The 27,362-nt window shown below is 39.3% G+C and overlaps 1 protein-coding gene across 2 annotated transcripts in view; it reads right to left on the bottom strand.

Moving 5' to 3' along the window:
* LOC128658096 (calpain-2 catalytic subunit) overlaps positions 1 to 27,362 on the bottom strand; it is a 237,715-nt gene that overhangs the window by 185,258 nt on the left and 25,095 nt on the right. For both annotated transcript variants that reach the window (XM_053712589.1, XM_053712590.1), the window contains exon 2: positions 21,599 to 21,668. In XM_053712589.1, the coding sequence (XP_053568564.1) occupies positions 21,599 to 21,668 (70 nt within the window). The remainder of the gene's footprint in view (positions 1 to 21,598; positions 21,669 to 27,362) is intronic.

Here is a 27,362-nt window from a genome sequence, read left to right as displayed (position 1 = left end):
TACATGCAGTTATATGAAAATGAGTGTATACTGTCCCTTTAATTAAATTATACAATAAAACGTGCCTTTATGTTGTTGACTAAAATAACCGCCCCTGTATGACTAGCTCGGCTATTGGTAAAGAGGTGGAAACGTCACCTCATTAAAAAAAAAAAAAAATTTGCTGTGGGCGGCCGGAGGGGGTTATTTTAGTTTATACAATAAAACTTACCGTTATTTTGTTGATTGTTAATCACTTAAACATCATGAATTAAGGTCTATTTTATTTCATGAATTGTACCTATGGACAGCGCTGTGGAATATGTTGGCGATTCATAAATATAGTATAATAATATTAATAATTTAATGCCTAGATACTGCCCAGAGTTAAAAAAAATGCTAACGTTTCCCTTCACTTTAATATACATTTATAGATTACCTCTGTTATGACTCGGGGCTTTTTTACTAATAACTAGCAACCATAAAGACCCCAAGCAAGATCACAAGAATGACACTAGTATAAAATGTCTCACTTTGTAAGTATTTTCAGTTTTTCATTATGGGCAATACTGAGTCTTACGTTGTACAGACTGTATAATTGTGCACCTGTAATTTACAAATGTTTCCAAAATATTATTTTTATAAAAGGCACATACAAGAGTTAAAAAAAAGAAAATGCCATAAAGTGTTTTGTTATAGTACCTTTGCTTGCATGTAACTATGTGTTTAACCCTTACAAAGTCAGGTCTAGAGCAGCAACGTATTAATGGCTGCAGTAGCAGACCTAATCAACAGAGGGCCCTAGTGCTATTTTTTTAGGCCCCCCATAGGTAACTCAGTAGTAAGCAATAGTAATAATATACATGCTGCTCTGTATAATGATTTTGAGGATAGATAGACCTACAAACTGCACTAATAAAAGGCTCCCCTGCATTAGGACTGTACACATTCTGCACACTCCTATTGTATAGACTGGCACTTGGGCCACTGCACCAATGGTAGTTCCACCCCTGACTGTCAGCTACCTAAACACATCTAATGAGCCAATGACAAGAGGCATATACTGTATGTGTAGCCACCAGTCACTAGCTAGCTCCCAGCAGTGCAGCTCCTGAGCCTACATGGGAATGAATTAAAAAAAGGATAACAAGAAAATGAAGTAAATCTGATCATACAAGTAAACTAAAATGTACCATAAAATTCTCTATCTGGACCAGGTTTAATTTTAGCTCGTCTCTTTAGGTCTCAGGCGTGTGACACTTCATGCAAATGATTAAAGAAACAATATTTACAAAAACAATTGATCTACCAGGACAACAAATATCAAGTCCAGTTCAGGAAATAGATATTACATAGTATAGCAATACAGGAAACAGAAACAAAGTCATATTTAGTCTGTGCTTGGTGCCATGGTTTACGCTCGGCAAGCTCTCTCTATTCCAGGCAGATAAGGTTGTCATGTTGCCAGCATTTTATAGCTGTGATCAGGGTTTATAAGGTGTGTAATATTGTAACAATGTAGCTGATATTGAATATAGCAGTGCAACACCAGCTAGCAATAGAATATAAAGCCTTTGACAAAATATTGTTGGATACTGTAGAAAAGTCATCTGAAGATATTGTACAGACCAAACACACTAAGTTTTTGAGAGACTGGGCAGATTATCAAACAAACACGGTACACATTTGGTACAGGAAAGATAGATCCAACTACTACAGGAACAACAAAAAAAAGAACTTCAGACGTGGCAGAGGCAATTCTTAATCCAAGGGAAAGTAAAAGAAGTTACCTTTTCAACTGACAATAATAGTGGTGACAATGATAGCCCAAATACAGACAGACCAATTGCCAACACTGTTAGTGCCACAGGGGCAACTGCACACACAGAGACTCAGGGGACAAAAAGAAAAAACAGGCCCCAACAAATATCATGCAAACACTATACATAAACAGACCAATGTTGCAGCCATGGCTAGAAACAAATTTGAACAGGCTTTTTTAGTATCAGTTCCAGTGCAAAAACCAGTACCGCCCGCCGTGGCAAAGAATTTAGGGGGGGGGACAACAGAACCAGTTATACACAACCGAAAATATATCAATTGAGAGCGAAAAAGAACTTGGAGTAGGTATGGGTTCTATTGCGATAAACCTGTCTGATGAAAGATTAACCACACAACAAGAGAAGGTGTTGAGTTATGGACTAAATTTCATACCAAGTGCCAAGTTCAATCTATTCAACACAATTGTTGATGTAAATAGAATGGTCTGAAATTTGACCCTTAAAAAGCATTTTTTTCAAGGTGATAAAGAAGATGACATTGCATAATCAGAGGGTTATCACAGTAGCCTTGCACCCAAACCTAACCTTGACTTTACTGACTCCTGTATCAGAGAAACACTTCTGCATCTAGAAAGTGAGCAGTTTCAGGACACCGCCTCTGAAGTGGATACACATGTAGGCTTTAAGCCGAAATCCATTTTTTATCCCATACAATCCAGGGGTGGTGTTCTGGAACTGTTCCAAGAGAGGGTCGTTGGAGATCTTGAATTACTTTATAGTGAACCGTCATCTAACTATAACTACAATCTGACTAGAAAAGAAAATCTAGCAATTAAGGAATTAGCAGACAACCCCAATATTATCATAAAAAAATCAGATAGATAAAGGGGGGAGCATCATGGTCCTGAACAACAATGAGTACGATAGAGAAATAATGAGGCAATTGCTCGACACTAAATGCTATACAGTTTTACAGAGTGACCCTATGAATGAATACATGTATCAAATCAATACACATATTGGATGAGGGTTTTCATAATGGTTTTATAGATAAACCCACACATGATTTTCTTACCAATAACAATCCAAAAACTCCAGTATTTCATGTATTCCCGAAAGTTCATAAAAGTATTCAAGATGTGAAGGGACACCCCATAGTTTCAGGGGTGGGTTCCCTTTTGGAACCTATATCTGAATGGGTGGACTCCATTTTACAACCCCTAGTTTTAGATTTAACTAGTTATCTCAGAGATTCTAAACATCTGATACAGAAACTAGGGGATGTACAATGGACTAGTAACAGTAAATGGCTTACTCTAGATGTAGTGTCCCTCTATTGCTCGATGAGAAGGGTTTACAAGCAGTAAGCTATTTTTTGGCAAAATGTAGGTAGGACCTTCCAGGATAATGTCCTTAAAGTTATAGAATATATACTGACCCATAATTAATTTAGCCATGACAGGGTTTTCTATCTGCAGAGATGTGGCACAGCCATGGGGGCAAAATCGATCGAACGTTGAGAGGCAACATAGATGAAAAACAAGTTAACACCACTATATAGAGAAAGCCAATCTCCAAGAATGCACTTTTACACACAAAAAGTAATCACCCGAAGATAACCTTTAAAGTTATAGCTTAGTGCCAACATATTAGGGTAAAGCAAAATTGCACTAAACAGTCAGACTATGCTAAGGAAGCAGCCGTCGTAGCTGTACATCTGAAAGATAGGGGCTATAACAAACAGGTCATCAAGGATGCCCGCCTGGCAGTATCCAGTATGGACAGAGGTGATCCAATTAGAGATAAAAGCCCCAAAAATAAGAATAAAAAGGGCCAAAGCACTATTTAATTTGTTACACAATATTCTTTACAATATAACAAAATCTGTAACATCATTCGAAAACATTTACCAATATTTAAAGCTGACGAAGCCCTTGAAAATACTTTAGAGAAAGGATGTCTCTTCTCTTATAGAAGAGGAAAAACTCTAGATAATATAGTATCCCCTCTGTGCCTAAGATAATTAATAAAAAATCATCGTGGATACAAGTTAAGGGCCTTCACAAGTGTGGCTATAGTGATTGCAAAGCTTGCAAACAAGCCCAGACTGGGAATGACTTCATATCAACCAAGACAGGAGAGACTTTTAACATAGAGAAGTGCCTCAATTATAGAGTTAAAGGTGCGGTGTATCTCATAGAGTGCAATCTCTAACACCTACAGTATGTAGGGAAGACCTTACGGGAAGTAAGAACCCGCATCAGAGAGCATTTGTCAAGCATTACTGTAGATACAGAGTGGAGTAGGAAAAGGAAAGATAAATTGTTACCAGTGGCTAAATACTTTATAGATGGACATGCCAGAAACACTAAGGCCTAGATTTGGAGTTTGGCGGTAGCCGTGAAAACCAGCGTTAGAGGCTCCTAACGCTGGTTTTAGGCTACCGCCGGTATTTGGAGTCACTCAAAATAGGGTCTAACGCTCACTTTCCAGCCGCGACTTTTCCATACCGCAGATCCCCTTACGTAAATTGCGTATCCTATCTTTTCAATGGGATTTTTCTAACTCCGGTATTTAGAGTCGTTTCTGAAGTGAGCGTTAGACATCTAACGACAAAACTCCAGCCGCAGGAATAAAGTCAGTAGTTAAGAGCTTTCTGGGCTAACGCCGGTTTATAAAGCTCTTAACTACTGTGCTCTAAAGTACACTAACACCCATAAACTACCTATGTACCCCTAAACCGAGGTCCCTCCACATCGCCGACACTCGAAAAAAATTTTTTAACCCCTAATCTGCCGACCGCCACCTACGTTATACTTATGTACCCCTAATCTGCTGCCCCTAACACCGCCGACCCCTATATTATATTTATTAACCCCTAATCTGCCCCCCTCAACGTCGCCTCCACCTGACTACACTTATTAACCCCTAATCTGCCGACCGCAAAGCGCCGCCACCTACGTTATCCTTATGTACCCCAAATCTGCTGCCCCTAACACCGCCGACCCCTATATTATATTTATTAACCCCTAATCTGCCCCCCTCAACGTCGCCTCCACCTGCCTAAACTTATTAACCCCTAATCTGCCGACCGGACCTGAGCGCTACTATAATAAAGTTATTAACCCCTAATCCGCCTCACTAACCCTATAATAAATAGTATTAACCCCTAATCTGCCCTCCCTAACATCGCCGACACCTAACTTAAATTATTAACCCCTAATCTGCCGACCGAATCTCGCCGCTATTCTAATAAATGGATTAACCCCTAAAGCTAAGTCTAACCCTAATACTAACACCCCTTAAATTAAATATAATTTAAATCTAACGAAATTAATTAACTCTTATTAAATAAATTATTCCTATTTAAAGCTAAATACTTACCTGTAAAATAAATCCTAATATAGCTACAATATAAATTATAATTATATTATAGCTATTTTAGGATTAATATTTATTTTACAGGTAACTTTGTATTTATTTTAACCATGTACAATAGCTATTAAATAGTTAAGAACTATTTAATAGCTAAAATAGTTAAAATAATTACAAATTTACCTGTAAAAGAAATCCTAACCTAAGTTATAATTAAACCTAACACTAGACTATCAATAAATTAATTAAATAAACTACCTACAATTATCTACAATTAACCTAACACTACACTATCAATAAATTAATTAAATACAATTGCTACAAATAAATACAATTAAATAAACTAGCTAAAGTACAAAAAATAAAAAAATATTTGCAAACATAAGAAAAATATTACAACAATTTTAAATTAATTACACCTACTCTAAGCTGCCTAATAAAATAACAAAGACCCCAAAATAAAAAAATGCCCTACCCTATTCTAAATTACTAAAGTTCAAAGCTCTTTTACCTTACCAGCCCTGAACAGGGCCCTTTGCGGGGCATGCCCCAAGAAATACAGCTCTTTTGCCTGTAAAAAAAAACATACAATACCCAAGCCCCCCAACATTACAACCCACCACCCACATACCCCTAATCTAACCCAAACCCCCCTTAAATAAACCTAACACTAAGCCCCTGAAGATCATCCTACCTTGTCTTCACCTCACCGGGTATCACACCGATCCGTCCAGAAGAGCTCCTCCGATGTCCTGATCCAAGCCCAAGCGGGGGGCTGAAGAGGTCCATGATCCGGCTGAAGTCTTCATCCAAGCGGGGCAGAAGAGGTCTTCCATCCGATTGAAGTCTTCATCCAAGCAGCATCCATCCGGAGCGAAGCGGCAGCATCCTGAAGACCTCCACCGCGGAACATCCATCCTGGCCGACGACTGAACGACGAATGACTGTTCCTTTAAATGACGTCATCCAAGATGGTGTCCCTCGAATTCCGATTGGCTGATAGGATTCTATCAGCCAATCGGAATTAAGGTAGGAATATTCTGATTGGCTGAAGGAATCAGCCAATCAGAATCAAGTTCAATCCGATTGGCTGATCCGATCAGCCAATCAGATTGAGCTTGCATTCTATTGGCTGTTCCGATCAGCCAATAGAATGCAAGCTCAATCTGATTGGCTGATTGGATCAGCCAATCGGATTGAACTTGATTCTGATTGGCTGATTCCATCAGCCAATCAGAATATTCCTACCTTAATTCCGATTGGCTGATAGAATCCTATCAGCCAATCGGAATTCGAGGGACGCCATCTTGGATGACGTCATTTAAAGGAACCGTCATTCGTCGTTCAGTCGTCGGCCAGGATGGATGTTCCGCGGTGGAGGTCTTCAGGATGCTGCCGCTTCACTCCGGATGGATGCCGCTTGGATGAAGACTTCAATCGGATGGAAGACCTCTTCTGCCCCGCTTGGATGAAGACTTCAGCCGGATCATGGACCTCTTCAGCCCCCCGCTTGGGCTTGGATCAGGACATCGGAGGAGCTCTTCTGGACGGATCAGTGTGATACCCGGTGAGGTGAAGACAAGGTAGGATGATCTTCAGGGGCTTAGTGTTAGGTTTATTTAAGGGGGGTTTGGGTTAGATTAGGGGTATGTGGGTGGTGGGTTGTAATGTTGGGGGGCTTGGGTATTGTATGTTTTTTTTTACAGGCAAAAGAGCTGTATTTCTTGGGGCATGCCCCGCAAAGGGCCCTGTTCAGGGCTGGTAAGGTAAAAGAGCTTTGAACTTTAGTAATTTAGAATAGGGTAGGGCATTTTTTTATTTTGGGGGGCTTTGTTATTTTATTAGGGGGCTTAGAGTAGGTGTAATTAGTTTAAAATTGTTGTAATATTTTTCTTATGTTTGTAAATATTTTTTTATTTTTTGTAACTTAGTTCTTTTTTATTTTTTGTACTTTAGCTAGTTTATTTAATTGTATTTATTTGTAGCAATTGTATTTAATTAATTTATTGATAGTGTAGTGTTAGGTTAATTGTAGATAATTGTAGGTAGTTTATTTAATTAATTTATTGATAGTCTAGTGTTAGGTTTATTTGTAACTTAGGTTAGGATTTCTTTTACAGGTAAATTTGTAATTATTTTAACTATTTTAGCTATTAAATAGTTCTTAACTATTTAATAGCTATTGTACATGGTTAAAATAAATACAAAGTTACCTGTAAAATAAATATTAATCCTAAAATAGCTATAATATAATTATAATTTATATTGTAGCTATATTAGGATTTATTTTACAGGTAAGTATTTAGCTTTAAATAGGAATAATTTATTTAATAAGAGTTAATTAATTTTGTTAGATTTAAATTATATTTAACTTCGGGGGGTGTTAGTGTTAGGGTTAGACTTAGCTTTAGGGGTTAATACATTTATTAGAATAGCGGTGAGCTCCAGTCGGCAGATTAGGGGTTAATGTTTGAAGTTAGGTGTCGGCGATGTTAGGGAGGGCAGATTAGGGGTTAATACTATTTATGATAGGGTTAGTGAGGCGGATTAGGGGTTAATAACTTTATTATAGTAGCGCTCAGGTCCGGTCGGCAGATTAGGGGTTAATAAGTGTAGGCAGGTGGAGGCGACGTTGTGGGGGGCAGATTAGGGGTTAATAAATATAATATAGGGGTCGGCGATGTTAGGGCAGCAGATTAGGGGTACATAGGGATAATGTAAGTAGCGGCGGTTTACGGAGCGGCAGATTAGGGGTTAATAATAATATGCAGGGGTCAGCGATAGCGGGGGCGGCAGATTAGGGGTTAATAAGTGTAAGGTTAGGGGTGTTTAGACTCGGGGTACATGTTAGAGTGTTAAGTGCAGACGTAGGAAGGGTTACCGCATAGCAAACAATGGGGCTGCGTTAGGAGCTGAACGCAGCTTTTTTGCAGGTGTTACTTTTTTTTTCAGCTCAAACAGCCCCATTGTTTCCTATGGGGGAATCGTGCACGAGCACGTTTTTGAGGCTGGCCGCGTCCGTAAGCAACTCTGGTATTGAGAGTTGAAGCTGCGTTAAAAATGCTCTACGCTCCTTTTTTGGAGCCTAACGCAGCCTTTATGTGGATTCTCAATACCAGAGTTATTTTTATGGTGCGGCCAGAAAAAAGCCGGCGTTAGTTTTTCGGGTCGTTACCGACAAAACTCCAAATCTAGGCCTAAGTCACTTAAGTGGATGATCATAGAGAAAGTAACAGTAAATTCAAGAGGAGGAGACCTAGACAACTCCTCAGTAAGAGGGAAGTATATTGGATGTTCTGTCAAAAACAAGAATGCCTGACAGGTTTAATTCCAGATTTGATTTAATACATTTCTGGGAATAAACCTGTTCATTGATATTGATTAATATATACGTTTTCAGTCAGCATTCCTAATGCACAGGATAAAAAGAGTACCCCCTGTTAAAAATTCCAGGGGGCCAAGGATCTGAATAGAAAAATGTGATCATATTACATACAGTACTACGTAAACATAATAAAAACATAATTTATGCTTACCTGATAAATTTATTTCTCTTGTAGTGTATCCAGTCCACGGATCATCCATTACTTATGGAATATATTCTCCTTCCCAACAGGAAGCTGCAAGAGTCCACCCACAGCAAAGCTGCTATATAGCTCCTCCCCTAACTGCCATATTCAGTCATTCGACCGAAAACATGCAGAGAAAGGAAAAACCATAGGGTGCAGTGGTGACTGTAGTTCAAATGAAAAAATTACCTGCCTTAAAGTGACAGGGCGGGCCGTGGACTGGATACACTACAAGAGAAATAAATTTATCAGGTAAGCATAAATTATGTTTTCTCTTGTTAAGTGTATCCAGTCCACGGATCATCCATTACTTATGGAATACCAATACCAAAGCTAAAGTACACGGATGATGGGAGGGACAAGGCAGGTACTTAAACGGAAGTTACCACTGCCTGTAAAAAACCCTTTCTCCCAAAAATAGCCTCCGAAGAAGCAAGGTATCAAATTTGTTAAATTTGAAAAGTATGAAGCGCAGACCAAAACTCCGTCTTGTAAATCTGTTCAACAGAAGCCACATTTAAAAAAGGCCCAAGTGAAAACCACAGCTCTAGTAGAATGAGCTGTAATCCCTTCAGGAGGCTGCTGTCCAGCAGTCTCATAAGCTAAATGAATTATGCTTTTTAACCAAAAAGACAGAGAGGCTGCTGAAGTCTTTTGACCTCTCCTCTGTCCAGAATAGACAACAAACAAGGTGAACGTTTGATGAAAACTGTAGTAGCTTGTAAGTAAAACTTTAAAGCACAAACCACGTCCAATATTGTGTAATAGACGTTCCTTCTTTGAGGAAGGATTAGGATACAAGCATGGAACAACTATCTCTTGAGTGATGTACTTGTTAGATACCACCTTAGGAAAAAACCCAGGTTGGTACGCAGGACTACCTTATCCGTACGAAGGACCAGATAAGGAGAATCACATTGTAACACAGATAACTTGGAGACTCTACGAGTCGAGGAATTAGCTACCCAAAAGGAACTTTCCAAGATAAAGATTGATATCTATGGAACAAAAAAGGTTCAAACGGAACTTCTTGAAGAACCTTAAGAATCAGGTTTAAGCTCCATGGCGGAGCAACAGTTTTAAACACAGGCTTGGATCTAACCAAAGCCTGACCAAATGCCTGAACATCTAGAATACCTGCCAGACGCTTGTGCAAAAAAATAGACAGAGTAAAAATCTGTCCCCTTTTAAGGAATTAGCTGACAACCCTTTTCTCAAAAACATCTCGGAGAAAAGATAATATCCTGGGAATCCAGACTTTACTCCATGAGTAACCCTTGGATTCATAACAATCAGATATTTACACCATATCTATGTTCAATTTTCCTAGAGACAGGCTTTCATGTCTGTATTAAGGTATCAATGACTGACTCGGAGAAGCCATGCTTTGATAACATCAAGCGTTCAGTCTCCAGGCAGTCCATCTCAGATTGATTCTATTTAGATGGTTGAAAGGACCCTGAGGTAGAGGGACCTGTCTCTGAAGCAGAGACCGTGATGGAAAGGATGACATGTCCACCAGATCTGCATACCAGGTCCTGCGTGGCTACGCAGGCGCTGTCAAAAACACCAAAGCCCTCTCCTGCTTGGTCTTGACCTCCGGAGGAAATCCCACTCCCCCGGAAGAAAAGTCTGACGACTTAGAAAATCCACCTCCCAGTTCTCAACACCTGGGATATGGATAGCTGATAGACAAGAATGAGTCTCTGTCCAGTGAATTATTGTAAGACTTCTAACATCGCTAGGGAACTTCTGTTCCCCCTTGATGGCTGATGTAAGCCACAGTCGTGTATATTGTCCGACTGAGTATGATGTACCTCAGAGTTGCTAACTGAGGCCAAGTCTGAAGAGCATGGAATATCACTCCCAGTTCCAGAATATTTATTAGAAGGAGGGTCTCCTCCTAAGTCCACTATCCCTGAGCCTTCAGGGAGTTCCAGACTGCATCCCAACCTAAAAGGCTGGCATCTATTGTAACAATTGTCCCATCTGACCTGCGGAAGGTCATACCCTTGGACAGATGGACCCGACATAGTCACCAGAGAAGAGAATCTCTGGTCTCTTGGTCCAGGTTTAACAGGGGGACAAATCTGTGTAATCCCCGTTCCTCTGACTGAGCATGCATAGTTGCAGCGGTCTGAAATGTAGACGTGCAAACGGTACTATGTCCCTTGCCGCTACCATTAAGCCGATTTCATTCATGTACTGAGCCACCGAAGGGCGCGGATGGGATGAAAAAAAAAAAAAAAAAAAAAACACGGCAGAAATTTAGAAACTTTGACAACCTGGACTCCGTCAGGTAAATTTTCATTTCTACAGAATCTATCAGAGTCCCTAGGAGGGAAACCCTTGAGATTGGGGATAGAGAACTCTTTCCTTGTTCACTTTCCACCTATGTGATCTCAGAAATGCCAGTACTACGTCCGTATGAGACTGGGCAATTTGGATGTTTGACGCCTGTATCAGGATGTCGTCTAAATAAGGGGCCACTTCTATGCCCCGCGGTCTAAGGACCGCCAAAGCGACCCCAGAACCTCCATAAAGATTCTTGGGGCTGTAGATATCCCAAAGGAAAGAGCTACAAACTGGTAATGCCTGTCTAGAAAGGCAAACCTGAAAAACGATGGTGATCTTTATGCATCACAATGTGAGGATAAGCATCCTTCAAATCCATTGTAGTCCTCTATTGACTCTCCTGGATCATAGTTAAGATGGTACGAATAGTTTCCATCTTAAATGACGGAATTCTGAGGAATTTGTTTAAGATCTTTAGATCCAAAAGAGGTCTGAAGGTTCCCTCTCCTTGGGAACCACAAACAGATTTGAGTAAAAACTCTGTCCCTGTTCCTCTCTTGGAACTGGATGGATCTCGTACACAATGTAAGAATGCCTCCTTCTTTATCTGGTTTGCAGATAATTGTGAAAGGCGAAATCTCCCCTTTTTTTGGGGGGGAATCTTTGAAATCCAGAAGATATCTCTGGGATATAAATTCCAATGCCTAGGGATCCTGGGCATCTCTTGCCCACGCCTGGGCAAAGAATGAAAGTCTGCCCCCTATAGGATCCGTTACCGGATAGGGGTCCGTTCCTTCATGCTGCCTTAGAGGCAGCAGCAGGCTCCTTGGCCTGCTTATCTTTGTTCCAGGTCCGATTGTCTCCAGACCGCCTTGGACTGAGCAAAAATTCCCTCTTGTTTTGCCTTAGAGGAAGAGGATGCCACACCTGCCCTGAAGTTTTTAAAAGGTACGAAAATTAGACTTTTTTTTTTTTTTTTTTTGCCCTTGATTTAGACCTATCCTGAGGAAGGGCATGACCTTTTCCTCCAGTGATATAAGCAATAATCTCCTTCAAACCAGGCCCGAATAGGGTCTGCCCCTTGAAGGGAAGTTAAGTAGCTTATTTATTAAAGTCACGACAGCTGACCATGATATAAGCCATAGCGCTCTGCGCGCCAGTATAGTAAAAAACAGAATTCTTAGCCGTTAGTCTAGTCAAATGAACAAGGCATCAGAAAACAAAGGAATTGGCTAGCATAAGCTTGTCAAATATATTCATCCAATGGAGTCGCTTAACTGTAAAGCCTCATCAAGAGACTCAACCCAGAACGCCGCAGCAGCAGTGACAGAAGCAATGTATGCAAGGGGCTGCAGGATAAAACCCTGTTGAATAAACATTTTTTATCCATTGGATCTAAAAAGCACAACTGTCCTCGTCAGAGGTAGTGGTACGCTTAGCTAGAGTAGAAACTCTTCTCTCCACCTTAGGAACTGTCTGCCAGAAGTCCCGTGTGGTGGTAACTATTAGAAAACATTCTTCTAAAAAATAGGAGGGGAAGAGAACGGCACACCTGGTCTATCCCATTCCTTATTAAAAAATTTTTTAGTAAACCTCTTTAGGTATTGGATAAACATCAGTACACACCGGCACTGCATATTATTTATCCAGTCTACACAATTTCTCTGGCCCTGCGATTGTACACATTCATTCAGAGCAGCCAAAGCCTCCCTGAGCAACAAGTGGAGGTTCTCAAGCATAAATTTTAAATGTAGAAATATCAGAATCAGGTTAAATCATCTTCCCTGTATCATACGTGGTTCTTAAAGCGTCTGTATGCTCTGTATCTACCCCCAGAGCTAACTGCTTTCCTTTAATTTCAGGTAGTCTGACTAATACTGCTGCCAGAATATTATTCACCACCTTTGCCATGTCTTGTAAAATAAACGCTATGGGCGCCCTTGATGTACTTGGCGCCATTTGAGCGTGAGTCCCTGAAGCGGGAGTCGAAGGGTCTGACACGTGGGGAGAGTTAGTCGGCATAACTTTCCCCTCGACAGAATCCCCTGGTAAAGAAACGCTATGGGTGCCCTTGATGTACTTGGCGCCATTTGAGCGTGAGTCCCTAAAGCGGGAGTCAAAAGGTCTGACACGTGGGGAGAGTTAGTCGGCATTACTACCCCCACGACAGAATCCTCTGGTGATAATGTTTTTAAAGACAAAAAATGATCTTTATTGTTTAACATGAAATCAGTACATCTGGTACACATTCTAAGATGGGGTTCCACCATGGCTTTAAAACATAATGAACACAGAGCTTCCTCTATGTCAGACATGTTAGAACAGACTAATAATGAGACTAGTAAGCTTGGAAAACACTTTAAATCAAGTTAACAAGCAAATATATAAAACGTTACTGTGCCTTTAAGAGAAACAAATTTTGCCAAAATTTGAAATAACAGTGAAAAAACAGAATTTATGTTTACCTGATAAATTACTTTCTCCAACGGTGTGTCCGGTCCACGGCGTCATCCTTACTTGTGGGATATTTTCTTCCCCAACAGGAAATGGCAAAGAGCCCAGCAAAGCTGGTCACATGATCCCTCCTAGGCTCCGCCTTCCCCAGTCATTCGACCGACGTAAAGGAGGAATATTTGCATAGGAGAAACCATATGATACCGTGGTGACTGTAGTTAAAGAAAATAAATTATCAGACCTGATTAAAAAACCAGGGCGGGCCGTGGACCGGACACACCGTTGGAGAAAGTAATTTATCAGGTAAACATAAATTCTGTTTTCTCCAACATAGGTGTGTCCGGTCCACGGCGTCATCCTTACTTGTGGGAACCAATACCAAAGCTTTAGGACACGGATGAAGGGAGGGAGCAAATCAGGTCACCTAAATGGAAGGCACCACGGCTTGCAAAACCTTTCTCCCAAAAATAGCCTCAGAAGAAGCAAAAGTATCAAACTTGTAAAATTTGGTAAAAGTGTGCAGTGAAGACCAAGTCGCTGCCTTACATATCTGATCAACAGAAGCCTCGTTCTTGAAGGCCCATGTGGAAGCCACAGCCCTAGTGGAATGAGCTGTGATTCTTTCAGGAGGCTGCCGTCCGGCAGTCTCATAAGCCAATCTGATGATGCTTTTAATCCAAAAAGAGAGAGAGGTAGAAGTTGCTTTTTGACCTCTCCTTTTACCAGAATAAACAACAAACAAGGAAGATGTTTGTCTAAAATCCTTTGTAGCATCCAAATAGAATTTTAGAGCGCGAACAACATCCAAATTGTGCAACAAACGTTCCTTCTTTGAAACTGGATTCGGGCACAAAGAAGGCACGACTATCTCCTGGTTAATGTTTTTGTTAGAAACAACTTTCGGAAGAAAACCAGGTTTAGTACGTAAAACCACCTTATCTGCATGGAACACCAGATAAGGAGGAGAACACTGCAGAGCAGATAATTCTGAAACTCTTCTAGCAGAAGAAATTGCAACCAAAAACAAAACTTTCCAAGATAATAACTTAATATCAACGGAATGTAAGGGTTCAAACGGAACCCCCTGAAGAACTGAAAGAACTAAATTGAGACTCCAAGGAGGAGTCAAAGGTTTGTAAACAGGCTTGATTCTAACCAGAGCCTGAACAAAGGCTTGAACATCTGGCACAGCTGCCAGCTTTTTGTGAAGTAACACAGACAAGGCAGAAATCTGTCCCTTCAAGGAACTTGCAGATAATCCTTTCTCCAATCCTTCTTGAAGAAAGGATAGAATCTTAGGAATTTTAACCTTGTCCCAAGGGAATCCTTTAGATTCACACCAACAGATATATTTTTTCCATATTTTGTGGTAAATTTTTCTAGTTACAGGCTTTCTGGCCTGAACAAGAGTATCAATAACAGAATCTGAGAACCCTCGCTTTGATAAGATCAAGCGTTCAATCTCCAAGCAGTCAGTTGGAGTGAGACCAGATTCGGATGTTCGAACGGACCTTGAACAAGAAGGTCTCGTCTCAAAGGTAGCTTCCATGGTGGAGCCGATGACATATTCACCAGGTCTGCATACCAAGTCCTGCGTGGCCACGCAGGAGCTATCAAGATCACCGATGCCCTCTCCTGATTGATCCTGGCTACCAGCCTGGGGATGAGAGGAAACGGCGGGAATACATAAGCTAGTTTGAAGGTCCAAGGTGCTACTAGTGCATCTACTAGAGTCGCCTTGGGATCCCTGGATCTGGACCCGTAGCAAGGAACCTTGAAGTTCTGACGAGAGGCCATCAGATCCATGTCTGGAATGCCCCACAGTTGAGTAATTTGGGCAAAGATTTCCGGATGGAGTTCCCACTCCCCCGGATGTAAGGTCTGACGACTCAGAAAATCCGCTTCCCAATTTTCCACTCCTGGGATGTGGATTGCAGACAAGTGGCAGGAGTGAGTCTCCGCCCATTGAATGATTTTGGTCACTTCTTCCATCGCCAGGGAACTCCTTGTTCCCCCCTGATGGTTGATGTACGCAACAGTCGTCATGTTGTCTGATTGAAACCGTATGAACTTGGCCCTTGCTAGCTGAGGCCAAGCCTTGAGAGCATTGAGTATCGCTCTCAGTTCCAGAATGTTTATCGGTAGAAGAGATTCTTCCCGAGACCAAAGACCCTGAGCTTTCAGGGGTCCCCAGACCGCGCCCCAGCCCATCAGACTGGCGTCGGTCGTGACAATGACCCACTCTGGTCTGCGGAAGCTCATCCCCTGTGACAGGTTGTCCAGGGACAGCCACCAACGGAGTGAATCTCTGGTCCTCTGATTTACTTGTATCGTCGGAGACAAGTCTGTATAGTCCCCATTCCACTGACTGAGCATGCACAGTTGTAATGGTCTTAGATGAATGCGCGCAAAAGGAACTATGTCCATTGCCGCAACCATCAAACCTATCACTTCCATGCACTGCGCTATGGAAGGAAGAGGAACGGAATGAAGTATTTGACAAGAGTTTAGAAGTTTTGTTTTTCTGGCCTCTGTCAGAAAAATCCTCATTTCTAAGGAGTCTATTATTGTTCCCAAGAAGGGAACCCTTGTTGACGGAGATAGAGAACTCTTTTCTACGTTCACTTTCCATCCGTGAGATCTGAGAAAGGCCAGGACAATGTCCGTGTGAGCCTTTGCTTGAGGAAGGGACGACGCTTGAATCAGAATGTCGTCCAAGTAAGGTACTACTGCAATGCCCCTTGGTCTTAGCACCGCTAGAAGGGACCCTAGTACCTTTGTGAAAATCCTTGGAGCAGTGGCTAATCCGAACGGAAGTGCCACGAACTGGTAATGCTTGTCCAGGAATGCGAACCTTAGGAACCGATGATGTTCCTTGTGGATAGGAATATGTAGATACGCATCCTTTAAATCCACCATGGTCATGAATTGACCTTCCTGGATGGAAGGAAGAATTGTTCGAATGGTTTCCATTTTGAACGATGGAACCTTGAGAAACTTGTTTAGGATCTTGAGATCTAAGATTGGTCTGAACGTTCCCTCTTTTTTGGGAACTACGAACAGATTGGAGTAGAACCCCATCCCTTGTTCTCCTAATGGAACAGGATGAATCACTCCCATTTTTAACAGGTCTTCTACACAATGTAAGAATGCCTGTTTTTTTATGTGGTCTGAAGACAATTGAGACCTGTGGACCTCCCCCTTGGGGGAAGCCCCTTGAATTCCAGAAGATAACCTTGGGAGACTATTTCTAGCGCCCAAGGATCCAGAACATCTCTTGCCCAAGCCTGAGCGAAGAGAGAGAGTCTGCCCCCCACCAGATCCGGTCCCGGATCGGGGGCCAACATTTCATGCTGTCTTGGTAGCAGTGGCAGGTTTCTTGGCCTGCTTTCCCTTGTTCCAGCCTTGCATTGGTCTCCAGGCTGGCTTGGCTTGAGAAGTATTACCCTCTTGATTAGAGGACGTAGCACTTGGGGCTGGTCCGTTTCTACGAAAGGGACGAAAATTAGGTTTATTTTTGGCCTTGAAAGACCTATCCTGAGGAAGGGCGTGGCCCTTACCCCCAGTGATATCGGAGATAATCTCTTTCAAGTCAGGGCCAAACAGCGTTTTCCCCTTGAAAGGAATGTTAAGCAATTTGTTCTTGGAAGACGCATCCGCTGACCAAGATTTCAACCAAAGCGCTCTGCGCGCCACAATAGCAAACCCAGAATTTTTCGCCGCTAACCTAGCCAATTGCAAAGTGGCGTCTAGGGTGAAAGAATTAGCCAATTTGAGAGCACGGATTCTGTCCATAATCTCCTCATAAGAAGGAGAATTACTAGTGATCGCCTTTTCTAGCTCATCGAACCAGAAACACGCGGCTGTAGTGACAGGGACAATGCATGAAATTGGTTGTAGAAGGTAACCTTGCTGAACAAACATCTTTTTAAGCAAACCTTCTAATTTTTTATCCATAGGATCTTTGAACGCACAACTATCTTCTATGGGTATAGTGGTGCGTTTGTTTAGAGTAGAAACCGCCCCCTCGACCTTGGGGACTGTCTGCCATAAGTCCTTTCTGGGGTCGACCATAGGAAACAATTTTTTAAATATGGGGGGAGGGACGAAAGGTATACCGGGCCTTTCCCATTCTTTATTTACAATGTCCGCCACCCGTTTGGGTATAGGAAAAGCTTCGGGGGGCCCCGGGACCTCTAGGAACTTGTCCATTTTACATAGTTTCTCTGGGATGATCAAATTCTCACAATCATCCAGAGTGGATAACACCTCCTTAAGCAGAGCGCGGAGATGTTCCAACTTAAATTTAAATGTAATCACATCAGGTTCAGCTTGTTGAGAAATTTTCCCTGAATCTGAAATTTCTCCCTCAGACAAAACCTCCCTGGCCCCCTCAGACTGGTGTAGGGGCCCTTCAGAAACAATATCATCAGCGTCCTCATGCTCTTCAGTATTTTCTAAAACAGAGCAGTCGCGCTTTCGCTGATAAGTGGGCATTTTGGCTAAAATGTTTTTGATAGAATTATCCATTACAGCCGTTAATTGTTGCATAGTAAGGAGTATTGGCGCGCTAGATGTACTAGGGGCCTCCTGAGTGGGCAAGACTGGTGTAGACGAAGGAGGGGATGATGCAGTACCATGCTTACTCCCCTCACTTGAGGAATCATCTTGGGCATCATTTTCTCTAAATTTTGTGTCACATAAATCACATCTATTTAAATGAGAAGGAACCTTGGCTTCCCCACATTCAGAACACAGTCTATCTGGTAGTTCAGACATGTTAAACAGGCATAAACTTGATAAAGTACAAAAAACGTTTTAAAATAAAACCGTTACTGTCACTTTAAATTTTAAACTGAACACACTTTATTACTGCAATTGCGAAAAAGTATGAAGGAATTGTTCAAAATTCACCAAAATTTCACCACAGTGTCTTAAAGCCTTAAAAGTATTGCACACCAAATTTGGAAGCTTTAACCCTTAAAATAACGGAACCGGAGCCGTTTTTATCTTTAACCCCTTTACAGTCCCTGGTATCTGCTTTGCTGAGACCCAACCAAGCCCAAAGGGGAATACGATACCAAATGACGCCTTCAGAAAGTCTTTTCTATGTATCAGAGCTCCTCACACATGCGACTGCATGTCATGCTTCTCAAAAACAAGTGCGCAATACAGGCGCGAAAATTAGACTCTGCCTATGATTAGGGAAAGCCCCTAGAGAATAAGGTGTCCAATACAGTGCCTGCCGGTTATTTTACAAAATTCCCAAGATTAAAATAATTCCTCAAGGCTATGGAGTATAAAATATGTTTATATATGAATCGATTTAGTCCAGAAAATGTCTACAGTCTTAAAAAGCCCTTGTGAAGCCCTTATTTACAGTCTGTAATAAAAATGGCTTACCGGATCCCATAGGGAAAATGACAGCTTCCAGCATTACATCGTCTTGTTAGAATGTGTCATACCTCAAGCAGCAAAAGTCTGCTCACTGTTCCCCCAACTGAAGTTAATTCCTCTCAACAGTCCTGTGTGGAACAGCCATCGATTTTAGTAACGGTTGCTAAAATCATTTTCCTCTTACAAACAGAAATCTTCATCTCTTTTCTGTTTCAGAGTAAATAGTACATACCAGCACTATTTTAAAATAACAAACTCTTGATTGAATAATAAAAACTACAGTTAAACACTAAAAAACTCTAAGCCATCTCCGTGGAGATGTTGCCTGTACAACGGCAAAGAGAATGACTGGGGAAGGCGGAGCCTAGGAGGGATCATGTGACCAGCTTTGCTGGGCTCTTTGCCATTTCCTGTTGGGGAAGAGAATATCCCACAAGTAAGGATGACGCCGTGGACCGGACACACCTATGTTGGAGAAAAGGCAGTTAAACTAACAAAATTTTTACAGTGTATGTAACAAGTTAGCAGAGCATTGCACCCACTCGCAAATGGATGATTAACCCCTTAATACAAAAAACAGATTAACAAAACGAAAAATATGTTTTAAACAGTCATAACAGCTCCTACTTTTGAAGCCCTTTTGAGCCCTTCAGAGATGTCCTATAGCATGCAGGGGACTGCTGAAGGAAGCTGAATGTCACTGTTTGTAATTTTAACTGCACCAACTGTAACTTTTATACTATAACAGTGGAAAGCCTCAGGAAACTGTTTCTATGCAAAATTTAAGCCAGCCATGTGGAAAAAACTTAGGCCCCAATAAGTTTTATCACCAAACATATGTTAAAAAAAACGATTAAACATGCCAGCAAACGTTTTAAAACACATTTTTACAAGAGTATGTATCTCTATTAATAAGCCTGATACCAGTCGCTATCGCTGCATTTAAGGCTTTACTTACATTACTTCGGTATCAGCAGTATTTTCTTAGTCAATTCCATTCCTAGAAAAATATTTTACTGCACATACCTTATCTGCAGGAAAACCTGCACGCCATTCCCCCTCTGAAGTACCTCACTCCTCAGAATGTGTGAGAACAGCAAATGGATCTTAGTTACGTCTGCTAAGATCATAGAAAAACGCAGGCAGATTCTTCTTCCAAATACTGCCTGAGATAAACAGCACACTCTGGTGCCATTTAAAAATAACAAACTTTTGATTGAAGAATAAACTAAGTAGAAAGCACCACAGACTCTCACAACCTCCTATCTATGTTGAGGCTTGCAAGAGAATGACTGTATATGGCAGTTAGGGGAGGAGCTATATAGCAGCTTTGCTGTGGGTGGACTCTTGCAGCTTCCTGTTGGGAAGGAGAATATATTCCATAAGTAATGGATGATCCGTGGACTGGATACACTTAACAAGAGAAATTAAACATGGATTTTTTTTATATCCAAACTCACAATATGTACACGATATCTGTACATTGGGAATAGAAACATTTGGTAGCTATATATCACCAACATAAATTAAATTAATTGTCATAAGGTCACTCAAAAGAATTATATATATATATGGTCTATTAACTTAATCTAATAGAAACTAAATTGGACAAAATTGTATACCATATACTGTAATTACTTACACAGCACCTCCACAGCACTAACGTAATCAGCCCAAGTTATCTTTAAAAAGGAAATTAATAAAAAGTACACACTAAAGGGTTAAAAGGTAACACATAGTTAGCACATTTGGTTTTATTTGACTTTAATTATATCACAACAAATTAGAGCGATTATGGCGATAGATCAGTGGTGATAGATCAGTGGTCTATGAGTACGGCTCTTGTGAGCTGAAACGCGTTAAGACCTGATCTATCGCCAGTTTGTTTTACCTTTTTGGATTGGTTTGCTGTTTTTAAAGAATTAAATAAAGACTTTATTTTTTTATTACACTCATGGCTGGATTCTTCTGTTCTTTCTTGGATATATATATATATATATAAAAAATGAAGAAATAAATGACATATGCTTGAAACATCTAAACTTGAAGGAATCCATAACAACTTCAGAGTCTGGGTGATTAATACTTGTGAATTTTTTAAACGATCTAATTGTGAGACACAAAAATAGCAGTGCAACACTGTGCTGGCTGCAAATGGTTAAATGGCAGGTTTTCATGATGAAGCATCTACGACTTCTCTTATTGCCTTAGACATGCAGCCCCTCTCAGCAACATATTCCCATCAGATATCAGACCCCTGATCCTGCAGCCCCTCTATCAGCCTCATGCCCACAGGCTTGAGAGAAGACCTCATGGCTAAGTAGCTCTGCTATAAGCTGCAAACCCACATCAGATCTTATACCAAAATACAAGGCCCTGCAGCCCTTCTGTAAGTCCTATACTCAGTCACTCAGACCAAGACCCTGGCCCTGCAGCCCCTCTGTAAGTCTCATTCCTACATCACTCCTTATATCAGACAAATGGTCGAGAAGTCACTTTATAAGCTATGTGGACTCATCAACCCACATACCCACATCAAACCTTATATTTTTATGCCCTGAAACAATTTTCAAGCATTTGTAAAATTATGCAAGAAATATCTTAGTGGAGGAACCAATTGATTCTTAGTGAAAATGGTAAAAAAATACAATTGGAACTGATGTACTATTGGTAGAAAAATAAAAAAGAATTTGGTGTTGGATATGGAGAATGTGTTTATGCGTCATCGCAGACGAGATCATTTCTTACCCAATGCTCCTTGGCAGATATCTGTCCGAGTTGCACCTCCAACGATAAACTGTGGGTTGGAGCTCAGTTCCTGGAATAGAAAACAAAAAGATTTCTTAAACAAAATGTGTTTTATCAATTATCAATAATTAGGGTAAAATAAAGAAATGAACTTTATAGATATATATTCTAGACAGAAACAAACAGTAGGATATTCTCTTGATCGTTCCATCTCTTGAGAGGATACTGATTGCTTTGTGATCTGCTTTAACCTGTAGAGTAGACCAACAAATGGTTTTCTATGTAATGCATTGCAGTGCTCTTAGTCACCAGGTGTTTAATGTGCACTCTGTCCTCTTTAAGGGCCATGAAAGGCAAAACGAAATATTAAAGAACCATTAAATTCAGAAGAATTGCATAGTCAGCAAATGCATAATAAAAATGCAATACAATAGCATTTACTTTGAATTTCAACTAAGCAATAGAATTTTTAATGATACATTTCAAGATTTCCTTTAATTTCCCGGCCCCTGTGACAGCTGTCAGCCAATCGCAGGCTCATACACATATATACTGTGAACTCCTTTTCATATCATTGTATCCCAATAATATACTTTACAACATTTTCTGAGATGTAGTTGGCACCAGGGAAATAGGAACGTAATTGTAGGCCCTTGTTTCCCAACATGTAGAACATGTATCTTTGTGGTACCTACAGCATTGGCACGGGGTACTCCAGCACTCGCTCTCATTCCATTATTGTATTTGTTTTCTATTATAAGAGCACAACATTAATGGGACATTAAACACAAATATATGCTAGATCACTGGTTTCCAAACCTGTTCTCAGGCCTCCCTAACAGGACAGATTTTGAGGATATCTGAACGGGAGCACAGGTGAAATAATCAGCTGATTAGTAAAATAAAATTATTATTTTACCTGCTCTCATCCAAGATAATCCTGAAAATCTGGCCTGTTGGGGAGGCCGGAGGAAAGGTTTGAAAACCAGTGTGCTAGATAGATTAAATATAGTTACAGCTAAGATAAGGCTGAGAGTATTATGTAGATTTTTTTTAAAAGTTATATTAGTTGTTTAAATATTAAGAAAATAAATGTGAAGTTTTAATGTTCATAGAGCAATAGGCGTCACCAACAAGGGACAGTTATAAATGGGTCACTAGAGTGTGGAACTGTGGGGCATTTAATGAACTACATGTGTGTTTTCTCTATAAGCTGATTTGTTGCTCTAATATGTTTTAAATATGTGCTGCATTATAAATCAGTAAAACAGGATTGTAAAAATACATTCTATAAAACAGAAAACTAGATCTAATAGAAAAAGGTCATTTGATCTATTGAGTGAGGTGGAACCACCAACAGGTGAGAGTGATCCCACTTTAATATTGAAACAATATGAGAAACTATTAATACAGGATGCAAAAGACTGGCAGGATATTATTCTATTAGAAAATTACATCAAACATAATATTATTCCCAGAGGGTTAAGATTACTTAAGAAACCTGCATTTGCATTAGATGAGGTAGAGTTCATGTCAGAGTGGGAATCTATTTTAGATATGTGTTCAATTAATTTAATAAAGTTACTCATTAGATATAGAGAAAGTAGATTGGAAAAAACTCAGATTGAAATAAGTAAAATTGAGGATAAAATGGAAACACTACTTATCAATGATGAATTAAAAACGTTATATAATAATATTATTAAAGGTGTGGAACAACTAACTAAAGAATTAATTACCTCCAAAGCAAATAAATTAAAACGTGACCAATGTGACTACAATAATGATCAGAAATATAACTGGAAAACGAAAACAGGGAGAATTAATTTTTACACAGGGAATAAGAAAAATGGAGGAAATAGTAGAGAGATATTTAATAGTGCAGAAAAAGAAAAAGTAAAAGATACTAATAAACCGGGAAATGAACATATAGATAATAAGTCTTTGGATAATGCACCAAAGAAAAAAGGAAATGAGTTTGGATATAAAAATAAAAAATCAGGAAATAGAGAAAAGAACAATAAAGAATCCGATACTAGTTATCAAAATAGGTTTGAAGTATTACAGGCACCTGATAGGGATATGTATAATAATGAGGGAGCAAGACCAAGAACTAACAATAGTGGATACAATAATAGAACCCCTGTGATCCCTTTTCAGTCCCCAAGGAACATGACCAGGTGGAAAGCAGATGCAGATTCTTGGAGGGAACAGAGATGGGAACAGAATCAATACCCCAGGGGAGACAGATACTGGGGGGAGGGGAACTATGTGAGGGAACAGGAGCGACAGCACAGGAAAAGAAGATACAGTCAAAACGGGGATGCAGAGGGGGAAGAAAGAAACAATCAAAAAAGTGCAAGGTGGAATTAAAGAATCAAAATCAAGCCAGTATTTATAATTTATCCAAATATCCATTGGATAATAGTTCACTTACCCTTCTAAGCAGAGGATTATCTTTTGCACCTAATAAAAGTATTGATAAATTCCAAGTCTATATCGACATCCAAAGATTCATTAGAAATATCACACTAAAAAGGTTTTTTGCAAATAAGGAGACTAAATATGCAGAGAAACATAAGGGAATTCTGATGGGGGATGATGTAAATGCTCTAGAATCCCTAAATGCACTACAAGAAGAATCCAATATGGAACTAAGTAGTGAAATGGAAAATGATATCTGCATCCATAGTGACAAGAAAAAACAGTCTACCTTCTATCCAACTTATGCCCAAGGAGAATATATTAAAACATTTAAAAATCTAGTGGAAAAAGATTTGGAGAAAATAAATCTAAACACAGAGAGAGCTGATAATTTGACTAAAAGTGAGAGAGTGAGCTTGAAGAAACTGATAGATAACACAAATATAAGTATCCGACCTGCAGATAAGGGCGGGGGTATTGTTATCCAGGATAGGGAAATATATATATTGGAAGCATTACGCTTGCTAGGGGATACTGAAACTTATAATAAATTAAAAAATGATCCAACTAATATATTTTTGAAAGACCTTGAAACATTGTTGATATATGGTTTGGATGAAAAAATATTAACTAATGATGAATTTAAATTTTTATATCAAGATCATCCAAAAATTGCAACAATGTACCATTTACTGAAAATACATAAAACACTAATAAATCCACCCGGTAGGCCCATAGTCTCTGGGATTGATTCCCTCACAGCAAATGTTTCTAGTTATGTCGATTATTTCCTAAACCCACTAGTTTTAGATCTAAAATCGCATTTAAAGGATAGTATACATCTAATACATGAATTAAAGAATGTCGAGTGGAAAGAAGGGATGTACCTAATTACATGTGATGTTGCATCCCTCTACACTATAATTAGACATGATTTAGGTATAGAGGCTTGTAAGTATTATTTAGTTAAAAAGGGTACGTTCCCAAACAAACAAATACAATTCCTTGAAAAATGTATCAGATATGTGTTAGAGCATAACTATTTTTTATTTGATAAAACATTTTACCATCAAAAATGCGGTACAGCGATGGGGACGAAATTCGCCCCATCATATGCAAATCTGTTCATGGGATTGTTTGAGGATAGATTAATTTGGAATGAAGATAATATTTATAAGGAACAGATTGTATTTTATAAGCGCTTCATTGATGATGTGTTTATGATTTGGGGAGGGTCTGAGGTTGAAGCCAATAAGTTTTTAGAGAATTTAAATTTGAATGAGTATAATGTAAATTTGGTTAGTAATATTCAAACACAATCCATTGATTTTTTAGATTTAAGTATATTTATAGAAAATAATGAAATTTTAACCAAAAATTTTAGAAAAGATGTAGACAGTAATGGTCTGCTCCATGCGAAAAGCGGGCATTATAGTAAGTGGATAAAAAATATCCCTAAAAGCCAATTCACAAGAATCAGGCGCAACTGTTCTAAAATTACTGATTATAAACAAGAGGCGGATATTTTATGTAAAAAATTTGTTTCAAGATCCTATAATGAGGCAGACCTTTCTAAAATAATGTCTGCTGTTGAAATGGAAGATAGGGAAAAGTTACTTATGAATAAGAAAAAATCGACAGATGAAAATAAAAATCCACCAACAGTAAAATTTATAACTCAATATGGGGAGGGAGTGAATAAAGTAAAAGGGGTCCTTAATAAATACTGGTCGGTGCTAACAAGTGATCCGTTATTGAATAAAGTACTTGACAGTAAACCTAACTTGGTTTTTAAAAAGAATACTAATTTAAAGAATTTAGTTGCCCCAAGTAAACTTAGAGATGAAAATAAAATAAATAGAGACTTGAAAACCAATACCCAAAAAAACTTTTTGAAACTTAATGGGACATATAAATGTAATAAATCTCGCTGCCCAATGTGCAAGAATATCAGTTCACAGAGATCAATAATTAAATCTAATACAACGGGGCTTGAATTTAAAGTAAAAATTTTTATCACCTGTAAAAGCGTGTATGTAGTATATTTATTAGAATGTGGGTGTGGCCAGCAATATGTAGGCAGGACCAAAAGAATTCTATCAAAAAGATTTAGTGAGCATTTCGCAAATATTAAAAAACCCCTTTTAAAACATAGTGTCCCAAGACATTTTGCAGAAAAACATAATTGTGATCCTTCTAGTCTGACCATTAAGGGGATAGAAATTGTTCCCAAAGACCCTATGGGAGGCGATCGCCTACTAAAATTGAGAAGGAGGGAAACCTTTTGGATCCACAAATTAGGCACTCTAGCTCCCAAAGGTTTGAATGTAGATATAGACATCACAGCTTTTATATAGTGTCTGAAAATTTATATGAAAGGCATATAATAGTATTTATCTTCTCTTTTTTAACATTTTAGAGTTCGTAAACATCATTAAAAAATTTTTTTAGATGAACTAATTTAATACTATTTTAATGTTTATTATTAAGGAAATAATTTTGATTTTAATCAATTTTGGAAATTAATTTATTAGATTGACGTGTACATATAAGCATACAGTTGAAATGCTTTTTTAAAAAATTTTTTGGGGTAAATTAATTGCTTTACCAATGAATGTTTTTATGCACAATGTCAATCACTAAAATAATGGTTTTTATTCTAAGAGTGTTTTCATTTTTATTTCTATTTTTCGGTGTTTTTTGATATTGAATAATGCAATTGTAAGCAATATATAGGATGTTTTAATTGTTGTCTATTTGTGGATAATGTGATATACTCTGTACCATAATAGTTAGGTGAAATGCCCGAAGCTGAGACAAAAGCACAATATCAAATGAAGTTTAGCTTCTTTTGTAAAGAGACACTTTTTGACAGCAGGAGGCACTATTATCGCATTGGTATAAATAGGAGCCTGTAGCAAGCATTTGGTACTCTTGAGAAAGCCGCCAGAGGAGGCGGGGAAACGCGTTGAGGCGCTGAATGCTTGGATGTAAACTGTTTTGACAGCTGACAGAGGAGAAAGGTGTTATCGAGATCTCGCGGTAAGATCGGGTGGTGACGTCACACGCCGAGTCTGGCAAAGAAAACAGCCGCGAGTTAAACACCGGAATACTCCTCTATCTTTGAATTTATGTGCTTGATAAATTTGGAATCTTGTGAGTAGTTTTTATTTACGTGTCAATAAATGGTGTTGTTGGATCTCACACTATTGCAGTTCCCTTTTCTTTTTGCGCTCTAGATCTTCCCTACTTAGAAAACTAGATCTGATACCAAGATGTCACATTCTGGGATATACACAATTTCCCCTTATTTTTTAGCCTAATAATATTTACGAGTTGC

Source organism: Bombina bombina, chromosome 4 (assembly GCF_027579735.1).
Source record: "Bombina bombina isolate aBomBom1 chromosome 4, aBomBom1.pri, whole genome shotgun sequence".
Classification (NCBI taxonomy): domain Eukaryota; kingdom Metazoa; phylum Chordata; class Amphibia; order Anura; family Bombinatoridae; genus Bombina; species Bombina bombina.
This window is presented reverse-complemented; position numbering and strand designations above follow the sequence as displayed.